This window comes from Neovison vison, chromosome 6 (genome assembly GCF_020171115.1).
Source record: "Neovison vison isolate M4711 chromosome 6, ASM_NN_V1, whole genome shotgun sequence".
NCBI lineage: Eukaryota > Metazoa > Chordata > Mammalia > Carnivora > Mustelidae > Neogale > Neogale vison.
In genome coordinates, this window is record NC_058096.1 from 114,820,392 (window position 1) to 114,829,770 (window position 9,379).

Genomic DNA, 9,379 nt, shown 5'->3' on the forward strand with positions numbered 1-9,379 from the left:
CCCAGTCCTGCGCAACGTTAACGGTCAGGCCACGTACTGCATGCCCCCAGGGTTGCACTAGTGGAGCCGCAAGCTACGTGGGAGGGAGGCTCCCAGCAGCGGACACTCCTTCTACACCCCAGTAGCAATCATTCGAAGGACAGACACTTGCGGAGGGGGTGGGCTCCAGGTCTGCTTAATTATTTCCCTTTACACACCATCCGACAATCTGTTGAAGGACCTGTAGGTGCCGGGCTCGGGGGTGGGAGTGGCGCCGTTATTCTATCCCCCCCGGCGCCTCCGGGATTCGAAACTCAGGGCGCCTCCCCGGGCCGGCGCATGGACAATACACAAAGAGGAGGAGCCCGGCGCTTCTTGGGGTCCGAGCTCTCAGGCTGGTCATTTTCGAGCTGGGAATCAGAAATTCCGAGCTCAGCGAGAGCCCTGGAAAAGCACAGGAAATGCTTCCGAGCGCTTCAAAGGGAAGTCGATTTGCAAATCAAAGTTGCACGAACTCCGGGCGCCCAGCCTACTCAAGCGGGTTACTAGGGAACACCCAACAAGTTTGGTCACCGGGGGCTTGGCATGACAGCGCCGCGCCGCAAGACTAGAGAAGCAACTTGTCGCTCGGGCGCGGAGCCAGAGCCCCGAACTGTCTCCGCGCCCCAAGCTCCGGACGGGACGCGAGACTCGGCGCTCATCGGAAGGCGCACGTCCGAATCTCCGCAGCCAAACCCCTGCCTCGAAAGGCGCCTCGGGGTCTCACCTGAACCGCGCCGCTTCCAGGGGCTTCCCTCCGACAGTGAGATGTTTCGCCACGAACACTTCAGCAGCTTACGAGCCCCCCGGCCGGTGAGAAATTAACAAAAGAGCCAGCGAACGGGGGTAAAAGGACCCGGCGCAAAGTATACTAAAGAAGGGAGCTCCGCTTGCGGCGGAGAAAGGAGGGGAGGCGGAACAGGGATGGGTTCTACCACAGGCACCCGGCTCCGGGAAGGAAACCAAGAAGGAAAGAGAGCACGAGAAGGGGGAACGGGTTCTCTACCCCGCTTCCCATCACACACACACACACACACACACCTCCCCCTTTTTCCTTCTTACCCAGCATGGAAAAGATGAAATCCTTGGCTGTGTGAATTTCCAGCGCTCTCTGGTCGTCGTATTCCCGCTGGTCGTGCTTCGTGAATTCTTGGATGAGTTTGTTCAATTCCTCCACCCGAGCTCCTGACCTGAAATCCAGCTCCGGGAACGTTGGCTTGTTGTTACAGCCCAGGGAGGCTGCCTTGCTGGCGGTGGGAGCCGCCATCTTCATGCAAAACGCGCCGAGTAGCAGCTCCGCGGCGGCGGCAGCACCCACCCCCGCCCCCCACCCCGCCCCCCCCGGGCCTCCTCCCCTCGCCGGCTCCCTGGCTGCGGCCCCGGCCCGTGGGCGGGCTGGCGGGCGGGCGTCTAGGCGGGCGGTCCCGGCTCGGTGCGCCCCGGGCGTCCCGGCTTCGGCAGCAGCTGACTGCAGCGAGGGTGCGTGTGTGGCCCCGACACCCTTCCCTGCGGCCCCACACCGGCCTGGATGCTGCAGGTCCCCGTCCTCCCCTGGCCCTAGCCGGCCGCGGCGACAGCGGTCGTGGAGCCTACCGGAGCCTCCCTCCGAGCGAGGAAAGTGAAGTGGAAACAATGTGAAATTCACCAGCTCTGAAATCAACAAGCTGCCGGCTCCGCGGTTACGGAGCCAGCACCAGCGTCCCCATTTAAAGGGACAGCGCACCCAGTGGAAAGAAAAATAAATCAATGACAGAGGTCTGCGCGCCTATGCCACTTGCCAATCTGTACTCGGGCAGACGGGCGAGTTGTGGACGTATTCTTTCTCAACCTCCACCCCCTTTGGGGGCAGGGCTTGCCAAGCTCATTCAAGGAAACGGGAGTCTTCCTCTGTCTGATTTTAAGGGCGGTGTTCTGAGCGAGGGCATCTCTACGGGGAGCATTTCCATCTCAAAAACTCCCAGTGCCTCAGATGGTGAAGGAACCTGCCAATCTTCTGACCTTTTCTGCATAGATTGCCAAACATGATAGAATTAAGCATATCAAAAATAGTGCCCACCACGTGCCATATAGATACTCCCATTAAGCACTACGATATCCCTATCTTTGCCCTAGGTAATGAATTTTCCTGGATAACACCTTGTTCAACTTAACATATAATGAGTTAATGAGGCACAGCCTGCTCTTTAGAAAAACTGAAGTGTGTTTGAGGGGGTATGGGGGAACAGAATGAATTGCCCCAGGTTCACAATGAATGTTGAATGTCCAGATGAGAATTCTCTCATTCACCAAATACCATTTGAGCACCCACCATCTGCCAGGCAGAGTGCCAGAATCTGGGTGGATGGACAGGGATAAGATAAAGGATTTCTTGCAATGGAGTTATACTTATTTGACCTGGTAGTTTCCATCTGAGTCATGGTCCTTTTAGAATAGGATCTTACAGATGTTTTTAGTGTTTATGATGTTTCTGAGGCAAACATTTAGAAGGCGTGTTGGTTCTCAGAAACTAGTTATCTTCCTAATTCTCTAAAATCCATCTCTTCTCTATTCCACAGTCCCCGATTCAGATAGGAGCTTTTTCATTTTCTCACAAGTTCTCACTGCCAAGAATACAAACTGTTTTGTTAGTCCAGGTTCTGCTATGCCCTTCCCCATAAAATGGAGATGGTAATTCCTATCTCAGAAATTGTTTAATGATTATGTAAAATAAAGTGGGTCAATTTCTGACACAATAAGTAATTAATTAAATGCTAGCTGCTATTACTGTTGTTACAAAATTAATTCTTTCCCTTCTCCAACCTGTTCTCCATGTTGTTGCCGGGAGTGATGTTTACAAAACACAGATCTGGCCACTGACATTACCTTGGAATTTCTCTCCCCTCCTTACTCTCTTCTCAACCTTACACCAAAGCCAATTCCATACCTGTCGCCCCCCACCCCAAAGCCTTCCCCGACCCCTCCCCAACCCGGTGGCAAAGTCCCCTCCTTAGGACCTCCACTGCACCCTTTTAGAACTTTCAGATGACACTGATGAATTTTGACCTTGCTTTATCACTGTTGATGCACATTTCAAACTATGAGATTCTTTAGGATAAGGATTACATCATATCCATCTTCATGTTTCCAATGGCATTTAGCCCTGTGGGAAGGTCCTCAAAGTTTATTGACTCGAGTAATGAATGAAGAACTTTGACAGAACCAGTTAATTTCCTTTGGTTTCCTTCTCCTTGAAACAAGCTCACCCACTCAATATTAAAAAGGATGCATGCCCAGGTAAATGCTGGCTTTTGCAGGTCTGCTATGCTGCCCTGACTGACTTCTCATCTGAGAAGGTTATTACCATTACCTGGGCAGTGGTATAAACTGTGCGAGTGATTGGAACTCCAGCACAAATCGATCCGCTCCCATCTGTCAGTGTTTCTCTCATGATCAATGGTAGGCATCTGTGAGTCAGCTGCCTGAGGTACAGTCATTCCAGAGATAGGAAAGATCCCAGTGCACCCATGCAAGTAACAACCTTCAACCTACATGGTAACAGTTTGAAATAATCCCGGCAAAAAGTCAAGACACTTGTTCTTCATTAATGTCCAAAAGCATAAACAAGGCATTACTCTTTTCTTGTTTCTTTTCTTCTGATACTTCTATTCACAGAAAACAGGTTGCTAGCAGAAATTGCTCTGAGTCTTAGCCCTGGGCCTTGGGTGTTTTGAATGAGTGAGTCAATAATTGGTCTCTCAGTTCTTCAGCACTGTCTGTTCTATTTTACATGAGCCAGATCAGAATTCTATGAATCACTGACCTTTAATGAGCCTATATGTTTAGAGGATGTCCTGAAGAGAAAATGAATACCTTTTATATGATCTTATAGAACTCTGATAACATGGTATAAATATCTCTTGTCGAATTGGCAAAATAAGAAAGAGGATCAAGATTCATAATTTCCTGAATTGGGCTCTTGGGAGGATTTTTTTTTTAATATTATTTATTTATTTATTTGACAGACAGAGAGATCACAAGTAGGCATAGAGGCAGGCAGAGAGAATGGAGGAAGCAGGCCTCCCGCTGAGCAGAGAGCCCAATGTGGAGCTGGATCCCAGGACTCTGGGATCATGACCTGAGCCAAAGGCAGAGGCTTTAACCCACCAAGCCACCCAGGCGCCCTCTTGGGAGGATTTTTAATCTCTGGGTCCCAGTAAACTCATGAGCTCCTCAAGGGCAAGCTTTGTAAACACTGTAAACACTGCATTTAATACAGTTTAAAGTGTAAACACGGCACTTAATACAGTTCCTGGCCCATCTTATGACCTTAATTAGTATGTTTGAATGAATAAGTAAATGAATGAATGACAAATTAATATCTCTCAAAGTCTGGGAAATCAGCATTTAGGTAATTTTTGCTACAGTTTCATGTCTCAGTGTAAGCTTTCTATGGTTTCCCAACAATCACTGAAGAGTTGTTATAAATATAGGTATTTCTGCTTGAATTTCATTAAATGCTTCTATTTTCATGCCTCACTCCGCGCCCCCCATACCATGTATGTTCCCTTCCCTAAAAGAAGGAACGGAAATAGAGGGGAAAGTGAAGTGAGAGAGGGAGAGATAGAGAAATTTTGAGAAGATATTAAAGAATGTCCCAGTTCTATAACAAAAGTGCACATTCCAGAGTGTTGACAATTGACCCAGGAAAGGTCAATGGAATCTGCCATCTAAACAAGCACTAAGGAGGGTCATTCTTCCAGCATCAAACTGAGCAAAGAAACTCACTGCCTTGCCACGCTGCTGTTCCACTTAGAGGTAAAACTTGCCCCTCTACTTTCCCACTCCAGAGTTTCATTAGCTTGTGAAAGCAGCATTCTTATTGCTTCTCTGGGGCTGTTTGCTTTTAAATTCAGCTCTTAAGTTCTGTGGCAAACTCTCAGCCCTGAATAACTGGGCTGTTCAGAGCATGTATTAAAAATAGCAAGCTCCACATCCACATGATGGATTAACAAAATATAATTTTAAACAAAGTTGCTCTGGTCTCACAGAGATTTAAATAGCAGCCCAGGCTACAAGATATGGCCTTCTAGGGTGGTTGGATTTTCATTAAAAGTCTAACACATGGAAGTGGCCCAAGCTTCTTAGATTTGAAACTGCAGGCAGCAGGAAGAGAGGCAAATATCACAGACTTGCAGAATGTTGACGGTGGAGGGACTTGGGGAGAAATCCCAACCACCATCTCCGTTTTGCAGGTAAGAGAACTAGGGCACAGAAAGGGAAAGCAGACCTGCCCAAAGAGTAGAGATGGTGTGGTTTCTATTTCTCAAATGAACTTTGAATTTAGTAAACATTTAATATATTTCCAGGCCACCAGAGGGGGCATGGAAAATCCCCTAAAATTTGACTAAAATTAATAAAACAAGAAGAGGAGACTGACCCCTGGGCAAAACGAACTCCTTGCTCTTTAAAGTTAAATCTCTGTCAACCAGGAATTGTTGACATTTGGAACTGCTTTCGCCCAGATTCAGGATGAGCTGAGCTGAATCTCCTGGGCATCTCACAAAGTTGTTGAGAGGCACACAACCCCGCTGGGGAAATTTTATCTCTGGTGAGACTGGGCCACAGAAATGTTAGTGAGGTCACCAGAACAGTGTGGATAACCATTTGACTCAGACTGTTCTTTCTAACAAGGTGAACCCCAAATGAGGCGCTCCCTCTCTGACCCATGAACCTAGTTCCACCTTCAGCTACCCCCTCCCCCCCGCTCCGCCCCGTGCCCAGTAGCCCTGAGGGCCTGAGGGCTCTAGCAAAAAAGTAACTGTCTGTGATCACCAAGACAGCATGGTACTGGCATAAAAACAGACACATAGACCAGTGGAACAGAGTAGAGAGCCCTGATATGGACCCTCAACTCTATGGTCAATTAATCTTCGACAAAACAGGAAAAAATATACAGTGGAAAAAAGACAGTCTCTTCAATAAATGATGCTGGGAAAACTGGACAGCTATATGTAGAAGAATGAAACTCGACCATTCTCTTACACCGTACACAAAGATCAACTCAAAATGGATAAAAGACCTCAACGTGAGACAGGAATCTATCAGAATCTTAGAGGAGAACATAGGCAGTAATCTCTTTGATATCAGCCACAGCAACTTCTTTCAAGATACGTCTCCAAAGGCAAAGGAAACAAAAGCGAAAATAAACTTCTGGGACTTCATCAAAATCAAAAGCTTCTGCACAGCAAAGGAAACATTCAAAAAAACAAAGAGGCAACCCACAAAATGGGAGAAGATATTTGCAAATAACAGTACAAAAGGTTGATATCCAGGATCTATAATGAACTCCTCAAACTCAACCCACACGAAACAGACAAACACATCAAAAAATGGGCAGAAGATATGAACAGACACTTCTCCAATCAAGAACTACAAATGGCTATCAGACACATGAAAAAATGCTCATCATCATTAGCCCTCAGGGAGATTCAAATTAAAACCACATTGAGATATCACCTTACACCAGTTAGAATGGCCAAAATTAACAAAACAGGAAACAACATGTGTTGGAGAGGATGTGGAGAAAGGGGAACCCTCTTACACTGTTGGTGGGAATGCAAGTTGGTGCAGCCTCTTTGGAGAACAGTGTGGAGATTCCTCAAGAAATTAAAAATAGAGCTTCCCTACGACCCTGCAATTGCACTCCTGGGTATTTACCCCAAAGATACAGATGTCGTGAAAAGAAGGGCCAACTGTACCCCAATGTTTATAGCAGCAATGGCCACAGTCGCCAAACTATGGAAAGAACCAAGATGCCCTTCAACGGATGAATGGATAAGGAAGATGTGGTCCATATACACTATGGAGTATTATGCCTCCATCAGAAAGGACGAATATCCAACTTTTGTAGCAACATGGATGGGACTGGAAGAGATTATGCTGAGTGAAATAAGTCAAGCAGAGAGAGTCAATTATCATATGGTTTCACTCATTTGTGGAGCATAACCAATAGCATGGAGGACAAGGGGCGTTAGAGAGGAGTAGGGAATTTGGGTAAATTGGAAGGGGAGGTGAACCATGAGAGACTATGGACTCTGAAAAACAACCTGAGGGGTTTGAAGTGGCGGGGGGGGGTGGGAGGTTGGGGTACCAGGTGGTGGGTATTATAGAGGGCACGGCTTGCATGGAGCACTGGGTGTGGTGAAAAAATAATGAATACTGTTTTTCTGAAAATAAATAAATTGGGGAAAAAAAAAAAAGAAAAAGTAACTGTCACGGTATAAATCTCTGCACCCAAATCTGTCCTTTTCTTCTCTGCTTCTGCTGTGCCCAAGGAGCCAGATCTGTACATGCGGAAAGAAAATAGAGTCTAGGAATGGAGATAACACAATATCTGATAACAATTATTAACAATTGTCATTTCTTACAATGATAGAGTACTTTACAGTTCAACTGAGCACTTATCACAAAAATCTGTTTGTGGAGCCTCACAACCTCCCACTAAAGCAGGTGACTCAGGACTGTTATTCTCATTCCAATTTTAGAGATAAGAAACTGAGGCTCGGGGACACAGGGAGATGGTGATTTCTGAGAGGCCACCAGCTAGTAATTGTCATCCTTCAGCTCTCTGGTTAGATGTCATTTCCTGCAAATGGCTTTTCTGCAACCTTTTCCACCTGCACACCTCCAAGTCTAGGTCCTGTGGGCTCCTTACAGCCACTCACTGCCTTTGGTTCTGTCAAACGCTGATGTCCCCTCCTGACAACTTGTCTGTCTCCTCCAAAAATATACACTGCTTGTGTGCGCTGGCTGAGTCCATTTTGATCACAGATGCATCCCTAGTGCCTATCGCTGGTGCTGGCACATAGTAAATGTTCAATAAATGTTTGATAAATGAAAGAGGAAATGAATAAGCTGGTAGCTGGTTGCAACCCCAAACTCAGTATCTTTGTGTCAAACCTCAGACTGTATTGTTACCAATCATCTGAGCATCCAGAAAAACAACAGCAATCTCTTCAGTCTTAGAGCGCCTTACATTTTACCCAGCATTTCCTCCCATGGTCGGATCCCGAAGCTCCATTTAAGTTTCATCATGGCAAACAAAATATTTTGTTGCCCTCTCTCTCTACCTTAAAATCTGAGCAGAGACTGTTTGTTCAATAAATTTTCTGACAAGATAATTTTTTAAAATTAAGTCAAAATTTTCAGCTCTCCCTTCTTTTGGGGAAACCCACTCTGCTTGATCTCATACATTAGTCAAGAAAAAAGCAGCTGATTAATTGCTCTAGAAATCCTCTTTCTACAAGTGCCTTAACCTCATTAGCTGTTATGGGGAAACTGTGGGGTCCCCCTTAACAATCTCTGGACACTGTTCTATCTCCTTCTAGCTCTTAAACTTGCCCCAGAGCCCAGCCCCACACCTTCCACATCAATCCTGTCTTATATATACCTTGGGTACTGGGTCACTGGCTAAGGGGGGAGCACAATACCTTGTCAGTGTAGACTTGGAGGTATTTGTTTTGTTTTGCTGCTAATGATCAAATGAAGGGCTATCACAGGGAAAATTAATTTTTTTTTCTGGATGTCAATAGAAGGTGGAACAAGGAAAAAATGTGTGGTCATTACAGAAATACAAGCTTCAGCTTAGGATACAGAAGCGTTTTCTAATGAGAGCCACTCTGCCCAGAATATGCTGCCTTATGACTTCGTAAACTCCCCATCAGGGGAGGTTTTCAGTGCCATGTTACCCACTTGTCAGAGTTATGATACAGCAGGTTCCTGAGTTGGTCAGGAGCTTAGACTCTGACCCCTGAGATGCCTTTCGGCCCTGAAAAGCTATGACTGGATGACTTTTTGTCAGTTTCTGTAACAACTGAGGATGCTTTTCCTTCAAGAATCTACCTCACAACAGAACCATGAATTCTGAACTCTTCCCATGAAGTGTTTTATGTCCATTTTCACATAAGGACCCAAGACTGAGGATTGTGTCTTTCTTTTTCTTAAAATGAATTCATATTTCATTGTTTCTGTCCAATTCTAGCAGGCTATTTTTTCCACCCCATGGTATAGACATGCCACAGACATCACACCCACATCCCACACCCAAATCCCCATTCCAGAAGCTCTCATGGGAAAGAAAAAATAGGTATTGCCTTTAACACATTTATTTACACACTTATTTTATAATGATAGAAGCCGGCTCTCTGAGCAACCTAAAATTGAGCAGGGAATGGTAGTGATGCCTGTTTTGTTTTCTAAAGCTTGTAGAAAAAAAAAAAAATTTCTCTAAACCCTGCAGTATATAACAAGCTTATTTGAGAAGGTTGGCTTTTCCCCCATGCCCAGTGCAGTTCATGAATAGAAGGAATTATTTCTCCTGATC

At 45.9% G+C, this 9,379-nt stretch overlaps 1 protein-coding gene across 2 annotated transcripts in view; it reads right to left on the minus strand.

Annotated features, from left to right (window-relative positions):
* The window catches only part of MB21D2 (Mab-21 domain containing 2), a 111,100-nt gene extending 109,764 nt beyond the window's left edge, over positions 1–1,336 (minus strand). The window contains exon 1 of one of the 2 annotated variants that reach the window (XM_044252009.1): positions 1,081–1,336. In XM_044252009.1, coding sequence (XP_044107944.1) covers positions 1,081–1,291 — 211 coding nt within the window. In that variant the 5' untranslated portion in view covers positions 1,292–1,336. Of the gene's footprint in view, positions 1–745; positions 808–1,080 lie in introns of those variants that run through there. The other variant, XM_044252011.1, reaches the window with a different exon arrangement.
* Positions 1,337–9,379: the final 8,043 nt, after the last annotated feature.